Below are 12,183 nucleotides of genomic sequence, written 5' to 3' on the forward strand. Positions count from 1 at the left end.
CGTCGTCACAGCCATCGCGTCTCATGGTACGGGGGCACGCGGGGGCTAGACGTCATAACTCCCACTCGGCCGGTTTACTGCATCGCCTTGCATCGTGTGGGGAAAAAATAAATTGGATACTCACGCCCTCCGACGAAAGAGACGGTTTATGATAGTAGGTAACGTTAACCTGCCATGGGAAGAAGGTTGTAGGAACCTTCAAAATAAATTCGAAAAAAAAAAATATTTTTTAACTGATTGATGCGTGAAGTTTAATAGTGTCAAATGTGGTCAGAGAAGTTAGTAGCCCAGCGCTAAGTATGATACAAAAGAGACACATCAAAATTATTTCACACAATGTCTATCTGATTAAAATTATTAGGCAATCTAATTTTGGAAGTACTTATTTTTGTGAAAACTTTTGTATGAAATGTAGGTGCATAGGCGGGTAACGTTCGGTGTTAAACTACGGGTGTATATACCTACTTTATTTTTTATATAGTCCTCTAAATTGTCGTAAAAAATACGACAAACCCAATAATACACGGCGTAAGTTATACTTCAATCAAACTTAACATCAGGTCTTCCCCTAAATAATAAAAACATTGATGGACGCATCTATACCGTGGTAGCTGTATACAGGGTGTTTGCAATACGTATTACTAGTTAGGGTTGGTTTACGATCGCACTTAAAAACGTCCAATATGGAGGAAGGGGCGCGAAAACAACACTAAATCTAAATTTTGGTTTCATTTTGTAGACAAGTTTCTTGCTTTCTAACCACAGACAGAAAATAGGGTTGTTATAAGATTAACGTGCCTTGCTACTTTGGCTTAATGTTATGATCTTTTTTGCTTACCTCTAACGGGAATGCAAAGTTTTTATTTTTATTTTATTATTTTCTTTGGTTAGGTCACGTTTAAAGAACGGTTTCACATTTTTAAGGCAAATGCAAGTCAATTTACTACATTGTTGCTAAATGGATGCTAATTACAATGCACCTCGATTGCATTTACGAATATTGCTGCTCTCGAACAAAATAATTATACAATATAATAAACCAAACCACAGCTGTATTGATTTTTTTATATTGAAAATATGTTTTTCAATTTAAAAAGAAACTCAAACAAGATTGTATTACAGAATAATAAGATGTAAGTAGTACTAAAGTGTGTTCGTATTTAACTGTATATTTTTTACACATTTATCTCAATCAAGTAATGAAGCTACTAAGTAGGTACCTAACTGCAAAACTTTAACCTATACATTTTGAAAACCGTATTTTATAAATTATTAAGTAGGTATACATTTTTTTTGTCCAAAAATATAATATTGCGTTTCATGAGTAGGGTGCAGGACTCTATTTAATTTCCAGCTTTAAAGCTTTATTCTTAATACAGGGATACGAAACTTACACCGTCGATTAGCGTAATGTGGTCTTACGGTACCTGACAAATGAAGATCACGGCATTTCCCGTTCAGATTTAACCCTAATTACTATACGTGTAAGGATTCCTGACGCATTTATTGCAGTTCAGCTAATTGGCGGTTTGAGAAAGAGGTAATGCTTACAAATTACGTAGGTACCGCTTATTATACGGTAAGATGCAATTTCAGAATGGTTTTTAAATATTTTTGGATTCCAAAAAAATTAAGGGTTTCAAAAACATGTGCCATAGTAAAATAGGAAAGCTTTTGATAGCATTTCAAAGTAGGTACGGTTTTTAAAGCTTTTTAAAATACATAAAATGTAAAATGTAAGTATTTTTTATTTTATGTAGAAATAAACAGCTTACATTAAAAAACAAGTAGGTAATAAAAGCAAAACCTTTCACATAAATCTACGGGGCACGAGTCACTTTTCTTTGACACAAAAATGAAAGTATTTACTTTGTTTATTAAAATGCACGCTACATTTAACTAAGCTGCCCCCCTAATGGGGGGTTTAAACCGATTGTGCTAAGAGTGCTGTCCATCCTTCTGTCGTTCCAATGTTTTCCGATTTGTTGCCTTCAGAATAAGTAGCTGTCTTGATAGAGTGATTTGTAAACCCTTCCATAATAAAGGAATTACTAAATAAAATAGTGTTTTGTGGCTTTTATCTCAATTATTTTACCTCAAACTTACTACCTATTACAGCCAAATATTATTATGAATGAAAAACACATAGGTTCTACACGTGACCTCGAAAGATTTTTTTTTTATCCAGTATTTTAAGTAATTTTTGTCATCAAAATAAACTTATTCAAAAAGTATCCTTTAAGGTTTAAGGTAAGCGTTTAACCTATCGGTATCGGACCAAACGGATTTTCATAAATGTATGGAGAAACGACGTCATCAATGCCGAATTGCCGATGAAGTGGATGCACTTGTGTGAATTTTTATATAACAACACTAAATGCGATGCGTGCGTTGCTTACGATGCCGAAAGTTGGACGCTTACCTTAATTCGACTTAAAACACCTGACTAATCGAGTTTGTCATAATAATTGTGAAACGGGGGCTTTCCGTCAGCCCTCCTATGTATGAGTCATGAAAAAGGACCCATCAAAATAAACACAGACATCGCCGTAAAACCGAAATTGAAATGGGAGTCAAATCAGGATAGAATGGATACGATGTAGTTAATTCGCGCCGCGTTGTTCAAATGTCCATTGTTGGTTTGTGATTTGATATGGTTTTGTTTTTAACTACAGTCATTGACTTATTTAGCGACGTAGCAATCGTCTAGTATTAATTTTATAATGAGAAAGTTATGATACCTAGCTTAATTATGAAAATTATTGAAGTTCCATCGAAGCATTCGAAATTACACTGCGGAGAAATGAAAAAGTTCCAGTGACATGAACTTCAGACCTATCAAGTTGTTTGGACCAAACTGTACCTACTACACCACTTGTGCAATGTGCATCACTATGTATAGAATATTATGCATGGAAACTGAAAATTCGGGCTCCATTATTAATTATTGTTGACATGGTAACACTATAACATTGTAATTAGCCTAAATAACTTTATCACACGGAAGGAGCTGTTGACTGAGCTAGTGATGAAATGTTAGCGGTGAGTAGGTACAGGTTGTATTCATTCATGATGTTAGGGGGCGCTGCTTAGATCTACTTTCTGAAGCCTTTTTTTGTTATTTGTACGAACTTTATTTAACACAAAACATAGTTAGAAATATACCTAGGTACGTACAGAAAGACGGACCAATAATTACTAAAAAGAAAATTCTTTCAGGTTTGATTTAAGTACCTATATCTATATCAAATATTTAATATTTTTTTTATATTTTATAACAATACCAATATTTTTAAATGGAGTTTGTATACCTCTAAATTGGTTTTAATATTAATAGATGATCATCATTATAAATATAAATATACTCTTTAAAGGTAAGTAAAATAGTTTATGTCGTGCTGTAATTAACTTATCTTTGCACCTGACTTGAACTCTCTCATCACAAGCTGCTGACTATTTTGGTTCAGATCCCTTTTATCTTCATGTTATAAACTTGATTGAAAAAGTATTTTAAGTATATAGGAACAATAGGAACATACAATGCCTACGACCATGTACAGTAGAGTGATACTCGTTTGAAAAGGAGATTTTAGTTTAAGTTCTTTCATTTTATAGGGAGCTTAAAGTAATCGTTATATGAAGGAGGCCTTTTTGAGACGTATTTCTAGGTAAAATCTATAACAACTCCGTTTGTAGCTTGGGATAAAAGTACAAGAAAACAATACTAAAGATTCCTAATTGGAGATAATATTTGTTACTTCAAAGCCAACAACTGTGTAAAATGTGTAATTATAATTATACACGCTACAAAGTTGACTGTTCTATGCCACCCGTAAGTTCTAGGAACTGGACTCCGCCTAGCCATGAAACTGAAGAGCTTGTTCTGTGTCGGCGAACGCTAGGATGTCGCTAGGATGTCATGCAGAATGTAACGATCTTTTAATAGGTCAATTTTGACAGATGTCAAGTAAAAATGTAGTAAAGTACAATGGCAGAGTTCTAAGGACGTTTGGTACCCCTATGAAAATGACGGGTTCCGTAATGAAAGTACCATGTTTAGAGAGTCACTGTATAGGTACAGAAACAAATAAATTACTAGATTTTTAGAAGCTGGACGAATTGAGAAAAATGAAGAAAAATAATGTTTAAAAAGTAGTCGTAATGGAACGTATATTTAAGATTGTATCGATATTTCTATTCGATTACTTTGTTGCTCGGATTTGCTGGTAATATTCCGAGGGCTGGCATCACAGTTGTTACGTTCCATTCTCTATGTGTTTGTTTTTACGTTCCATTATCCTTAGATTTAAATATTATTCGTTTATATTTTTATCTTTTCCCCCGACTTCTAAAAATATTGTAAATACTGGAAATACCTTATCTACACTGTATTAATAAATGGTGAAAACATGGTTCTGAACGGCTCCAAAAAATTGGCGGTACGAGGACTGCCTTTGTTCTTTAAAAATGTTAACGCCGAGTTGCACAAAGGAACTTAAAGCTTAAGTTCGCATTAATTGTATTGCTGTCTTGCTTTAACAGTATACGGACAGAAAGACGCAGACATAATTATTATGTTGGCATTATGTGAGCTTAAGGGTGCTTTTCCACCAGAGATATGCTATGCTACGATGCTATGGATGCGTTTGATATCCACCAATCATATTATTGGTGCACATAGCTTAGCACTGGTGGAAACGGATTCAACTAAGATATGTTTTTTGTATGGAATGATGCGTGCTATGGATGTGTGCTATGGATGCGTGCTATGGATATGTGCTATGGACCATCGCGAGTGGTGTAGCTATGTATGTGCAGAGCCGCCGCCGCCCCCGTCGTTTCCCTACTATCGATACATAGCATAGCTCGAGATGCGCATCTTTCTCGCACAGCTACTTTGCGGCGGCGCATCTTCGTAGCGCATCTTCCTCGCACAGCTACCTAGCGTAGTATTGGTGGAAACGGTCACATATTTTCGTAGCGTAGATATCACATCTTCGCAGCATAGCTGCATAGCACATCTCTGGTGGAAAAGCACCCTAAATTTCGTTTCTGCAGCTCGGCATGTTAGAGTATATTTCTCCTTTGTTTTAATTTCAAATATATTCTCAAGGCTTCTTATTAGTTCTTATTATATACATTTTGCAGAAATAGGGCCTAAAAAGTAGCCGTAGCATAAAATACTGACAATAATAGGAATGTTGATTCAAAATGTAGGTTCTTGCCACTAACCGATATAAAATTTACTGCTTGGAATAAAAAAAATAAACATTTTTTATAAAAATGTTAGAAGTAAAAAAATATGATTGATTTTTGATTTTGATAGATCTAGGCTACGAAGAAAATTAATAATTTCAAATTTACTTATAGAATTTGCGTGTCCGCGTCCCATCAAGGCGAGTCCGACGAATAGTGTTGCCAGCCAATACATTTCCTGTTAGCCATTTCCGGTCGTTTTTAATACGTCAACGGCTAAACGGTCCTTAAGCGCACTACTTACTACTAAGGAGGTGACGCACGCCATTCCATAATTTTCTTCCTTATTTTAATTTTTAACTAGGTCATATTATGATCCGAAGTGCGCTTATTTCTTGAGATCCTTTGCAGCTCTGTAACTAACGTTTTAACTTTTTAAGTATACCGATGTTGTAAGATTACTTCATGAATGCACTTTGATGACGTCATAAGCTCCGCAAATCAAGATGGATGACATAAATACCAGTTCACTTCCCTCCCATTAAGCGCACTCGACATCTCTACCCCGCCAGGCAAGCTCACATGTTTGCACGTGCAACACTCAAGGTCCCAACCCTTTACACATCCTCTCGTACTTGCAATTAAAACGAAAAAACGAAAAGGACGCAAGATTAAAAACGCCGCGCGAGCGAGCAAGACGCTGCGCCTCATTTAACATTTTTTTATTTCCACTTGCACTCACTAGAGGGAGGTCGTCGGCCAATCAACGTCCTCTGCCGCTCGAGCTGGTATTGGCTGAATAGAAAACATTTTCTTTTTTCGAAAAACAAAAGCGAGGGTAGGTTTGCGAGTTTTGTTTCGTTCGAGTGGCATTTTGTCATTCAAGTGGCCAACGTGGGAGCGAGCGGACGCGCCCTCGACGTAGTTAATTACCTTAACATGGAGGATTTGCTTGTTTTGCCATTGTTTCTTTGAGATGGTCTTGTTGTAAGTTGGCTTTGCATTTCATTTGACTCAATGAGGAAGCTGAACATTGTTATTTATTACTCGGAACTGGCTCTTGTGTCGAGAACACAACAAAGCAAGCAAATTAGCGATGTTTATTTAATTCCAACGTTAAATCTGATTTCTCATTGTTCTGTTGGAAATAATAGCACGATCGCTTGAAGTTTAATAATTCGTCTAAAATCGTAAAACCTCTTATTCATTATTGTTTATAACTATCGAGTAACCCTAAGTTTAAATCTATGTTTTTTGTCTTATCAATATTAGAAAATTTTGGAAACTTATTTTATTTATTTTATTTTCTTTATTTTGGCTACAAACAGTCATTACAAGACATATACTATGCTAGTTATCTCTAATAAACTATTACAGACCAAAAAGAGCCGAATATTAAACACTTGGACTTTCCAACCATTTTCCTCGTGAATAGTCATTATTTCCATTGTTTAACCTAGCATTGTGGGCTTGAAGCTTATTTTCTCCGTTTGAGAGTGTTTATTTCTAAAGATTTCTATGAATAACACTAGACTCCTGACAACGTAAACAAATAATTCTAAAGCAGAGTGCTTTGTTTGAATGATTGGTACTCTGTTATTAAAAACTACTTACTCTCTCAAGAAGTAGAGGCTTTCGGCTTTCTTCATCCAACCACTTCCGGCTGCTTGTCTCTGAAATACACTCGCAAACAATTAAAAGTTCAACTTACAAACTGCCAATACTTTTGATCGATCGATTAATTTTGTTATACACAAGTTTAAAAAATATACTTCAGTACTTAAATTATTTGCACACAAAGACGCCCTTATTGTCAAAAAATAACTAACCTTAGCTTACCTCCTAACTGTAGCACTCATCACCCCTATCATTCCCAGGAACATGGCAGTGTCAGAGTCTGCCGGCACGCTGAACAACACCATCGAGTCGGCGCCCCCGCTGCGGCGGGATTCGTGTCAGCGGCTGACATTCCTCGTGGACCGGCAGAAGCAGCTGTGTCAGCTGAGCGATCATATCGTGCAGGTGAGAGCGGTCCCCAGTGTTAGCTGTGGGGTTACCACCACCGAGACAATACATAAGCAGCGTTCGCTTGTCCAATCTTGCGTAACTTGTATGGATCTGACAGATGATTGACAGGCGAGCGACTCTGCTTATGGATTGATTGCTAATATGTTGGCGGTGGCTCGGTAGCTGGAGCTACGCTAGCTAGCTCCTGTGTTTGTTACCGACACGATAATAACTTTTTCATATCCTCATCATCATGCAGAATTTTAAATCGGACCCCATTTGGTATTGAAATATTTTAAACATAAAATATTGAAAAATTATAGAGCCTAAATCATTTGTAAAATTAAGATTAGTAATGCCCGCAACAAAACTTTCCCCAAAACTATTAATGTAGCAATCATTAGGTGCTACAGCGTTATTAAAAGACCATAAAAAACCCGAATCACGAGACGAAATCACATCAAAATGTCATAAAATTTTAACTCCTTGACACCTACACTGAGATGGAACAGAATGTGAACAAGCAGAAATGGGGCATAAAAATTTAAGAAACTTCACCGTTCAAGTTTTTAAATGAGGTTGAGCCATGGGTGGGCACCGCGTCAGAAATTATTGTGACAATTCGGCGCATACGACATGTGGCTGTAGCAAACGACATGTCGCAATGTCGCCACTGGTTTATAATAATATGTAGGTACTCGTATAGACGTGTCATTACTGCTATATGAATCCTATATGAATATAGGTACCTACCTATACCTCATTTCAGCTAAGATGATTCCTATGACAATTCACAATTTTCCGAATAAGTTACGAACAAATAATATTGCAAAACCTGTGCCAATTAAATAAATTTCATTGGATATCGTCATACAATAAGACGATTTATACTAAATGTAGAGAATTCCAATATGGGATATTTGTATAATCCGCCGCATATCTAAAAACGCCTCCATAACGCCACAGGTATCATCTTAGCTGAAACTAGGTAAACCTAATTACGTAGAACCTGTAGTGACGTCGGAGTTTGCTGCAACCATATGTCGTCCGAGGCCAATTGACACCCTAAATTTCAACAACAGTGTATTATGTCGATGCACCGACATGTGTTTCTAAACAACTCCGACTAGGAATGGTGTATTAATGTTCAACAAAAAGATGTCAATCGGAAACATTTCAACGCAAATTGGGAGTTTGAATGGCGATGTAGAGAACGAAAGTGGGAAGGCTGGTACCTTTTCTACTCTATCATCTATTGCATCGACACCTACAGTGGTGTCAGATAAGTATAGGCGTTACACTAACTATAGAATACACTGACGGGCAATGAAAACGTTCCACTGAGAAAAGCACCAAATTACTCCTAAACAGAAAAAGCTAGCTTAATGACGCCTTCTGAAACATTAAAGTACATTTAACAGAGCATCAGAATATTTCTAACCAAAACGGTAATATTTTGTTAAAATTTTAAATTAAATGTTTGAAAAAATTGTGGTTGATTGGTGTCGGGATTTTGTGAACTTTTTCTTTGCCCGTGAGTGTATAAGTACAAACTTGGTTCTACCTTTTTTGGCATAAGATTTATTTGCCTAATCTCGTATTGCATAGTAACATTTGGTCAAAGTCTCGTTACGCCGAAAATCGTATGGCATAAATCTCGTTTAGTAAAAAGTTATTTCGCATAACATTGTTTAGCCTAATAATGCTATGGCATAGGTTTATACATACAAAGTAATAATATTCGTTTGGCTTTAACTTTGACGGAGCGTCTCCCTACATAGCGCAAACTGGTGCCTTGTATTGTTTCCGCTGTTTGGAAAACGCTCCGCTCCGCTTCGCTGCGCTCCGCTTTGGTTTTGATGAACATGTGCACCTAACACGCTCCTCCTCGCTTTGCTCGTCGTCGCACCTATTTTTAGGTTTCGATCTCATGGGCTTAGTAATAATTATATTGGTCTTTAACTTTCGATTTTTTTATCATACAATATCGTGATTTTCGGGATTTATAAGAAAAATACCACAATTTGTACATTTACTACATACTTAATATATTATTTATTAAGATAGCATTAGGAGAAACAAGATTATACATAGGTATAGACGAACATAAATTTGAGCAAACGAAACTTAGGTGTTTAAAGATTGTGCCTAAAGAGACGAAACGAGCCTTATGCCACATAAGTCTTGACATAGTGATGGTTCGGCCAAAAAAGTTTAGACCATACGAATTAATGCGAAATGAGTTTTGGTCAATAAAGATTATGCGAGATGAGCGGAACCCGTACAAACTTATTATAAAACCTTACTTAGTTTTACTAATATGATATCATGCAAGTCACTTTTAAAATGAAATCATTTGTATTCACTTGAAAACGCAAAGACCCGATCAATTTGGTCTGCTGAAGTATCCTAATAAATATACAGTTTATCCAACACACACCCCTTACGATTGTGAGACAGAGTTATATTATAAACGGTTAGTTTTTATTGGAATTGTTTAGCCTTTTTGTAAAATGAAAAGCAATACTAAAGTATGATCCAATAAGGTAGAAAGGTTGTTAAAGGACGTTAGAGAACAAACAATTTTCTCCTCCATTTCATTTTCAAATCCTTTAACATAAAATTTTGATGTTATTGTTATTGTTATTACCCCACAAATCTATTCCTTAGTCTGCGTAAAATTGAATCGTATAAATGATTTAATTGCCCCCCTGGTGCCTTATTCAGGGCACCTCTGCGATTGTCAAGTTATTTTTTGTTCGGATCGAGTTAATAATAAGTAATTCATTTTATTTCCGCCATTTATACAGTTCATATAAAAAGTTTTCAGTAACAATGCTTAATGTCCAAATAAGGTTTTGTAAAAACAAAGTATATTATTATTACAAAAATCGCCATTCTCTACTTACATGTTTTGGTTCGACAATACCATTCACATATTAATTTGCGTTTTTTTTTAAATATTTGCTTACTTTTCTGATTAGAAATGAGAAAATCTCCAAAATAAATCGCTAAGTCAAAAAAGTTGGTACGAAATTTCGATCCAGTAAAAATACTGTTTTGCACCACCCTATATTATTATTGTTATAATAGTATGGATATAGTGCCCCATGCAGCAATGCACTGATATTTCACAATCGCTTCAGAAACGCCGCGAGTGCCCAAATAGGCCCCCTGTCGTATTGTAAACGAATGGAGTTCGTAAAATTGTACGGTTACTGTTTTCCATTTAATTGAAAGAAGTCGTTAGCGTAACAAGGGATCTGAGATCCCTATTTGTCCCTCCGTCTAGAAAGAGGGGCTTATACGTTTTATGCAGGTGCATTGGGTATTTCTTGATTTCTAATACATAAATACTTACATGAAAACAAAAAAATATATTTTATTGGAAGATCTATGCTTTTTGCTGGTGATAATGACTGCCAATCAACTCCGACTTTTTTGGTGCTGAAACTTCGTTTCTGTTGCAAAGTGAACGTTATTGGATTCTACCTTTTTCCTACTCCTATGTTTTGTGCAAATAAAGAAAATAATTTTATTGTATTCAATGTCTAAACCTCCAAACATCTCCGGTTCCAGGTGATCCAATCCGGCGCTGAACAAGCTCTCGAGGAGTGTCAGCACCAGTTCCGCCACAGCCGCTGGAACTGCAGCACTGTGAACAACTCCACCGATATCTTCGGAGGGGTGCTCAAGTTCAGTAAGTCGTCTTTTGTTTATTATGCGGGCGAAACAAATGAAAGCAGCTACAAATGGAACAGATGAATATCGCGTCGCTGGTTGACTTTGGATTTCTCCACGGTCTACAACTCCACTGACATCTTCAGAGGTGGCTTGAAGTTTAGTAAGATGTATTTTGTTTATTACGGCACTCCGCTCGCCGCGAGAGAAACAAAATGAAAACAGCACAATTTGCTTTTCAATCTAATTCAAAATCTGATTCGCTGCATAAATGAGATCACACACGAGATTACGAGAGATTTGTAATCAATTTAGCAAATGAAGAAACACCAAAGCTCGCTTTCACGCGTCTATCAATTACCTGCAAGAAACCGCTAGACGTTTCTGAACGCCTCAAAGATATGAACCGGCCACATTCAATCAGCAGAACTGTTATGACAAGCACGTGTTCTCAGAATTGCTTTGAAGTTACTTTCTGAATGAACTTGTCCATCGCAGCTCGAGTTTACGACTTGTAAGGCCCTTACTCGACAATGCTTATTTTGAATAACAATTTGTTCAAGAGCAATGGACTTTAACGTGTCGTATAAAGAAGGTAGGTTCACCTTTGATTCTATTACAATGTACCCTACGACTTTTACACTCTTATTAATACATTATGCTCACGACTATAGTAGAACGCGGACTCAGGCGGGCCTCACGTCTGTAATACCCGAAGGAGTAGTCAAAGGTGACTTATTCCTACGTCCTTATGTATTATAAAATGTAGACCAAATAATAGTAATGATTTAGGACAGAAATTTCATACATAAATCCTAATACAGAACTATGTTAACTTTACGCTTTATAATAAGACGTCCAATAGCAGGATTAACCTATAGTACAAACATTTTTCACGCTACATCAAACCACAAGAATCAACACAGGAAAAGTTCAAAGCAACAGTACAAGTGCATCCCACTGGTTACATCACAAGCATCACAGCGCACGCACGAAAAAATTCAGGGAACCGTCTCGTCTTCATCGTCAGTTGGCACCTTCTGTTTATTTTCAACTGTCGGCGCAGCATCAGCCGCGGAGTCGCGGCGCCGAGTGAGCTCCTCACATTGTTTACATCATCAGCTATCATCACAACACGACCAGAACTATCAGACCCACACAGAAAACCACCATCAAAGGCCAAAGGTACCGAAATAAACTGGTCGCCCCATGGGTCGATGAACGCTGTTTCGGGGATTTTTGGGAATTATTTCTGCTCCGAATGCAAGATGTTTCCAATTTTCTGTCTGTCTGGAGTCA

The 12,183-nt window shown here is 36.6% G+C and overlaps 1 protein-coding gene across 1 annotated transcript in view; it reads left to right on the forward strand.

Annotated features, from left to right (window-relative positions):
• LOC105384815 (protein Wnt-1) overlaps positions 1–12,183 on the forward strand; it is a 74,307-nt gene that overhangs the window by 54,916 nt on the left and 7,208 nt on the right. The window contains exons 2-3 of the mRNA XM_048631382.1: positions 7,074–7,218; positions 10,783–10,903. Coding sequence (XP_048487339.1) covers positions 7,074–7,218; positions 10,783–10,903 — 266 coding nt within the window. The remainder of the gene's footprint in view (positions 1–7,073; positions 7,219–10,782; positions 10,904–12,183) is intronic.

This window comes from Plutella xylostella, chromosome 28 (assembly GCF_932276165.1).
Source record: "Plutella xylostella chromosome 28, ilPluXylo3.1, whole genome shotgun sequence".
In the NCBI taxonomy this organism is placed as follows: Eukaryota; Metazoa; Arthropoda; class Insecta; order Lepidoptera; family Plutellidae; genus Plutella; species Plutella xylostella.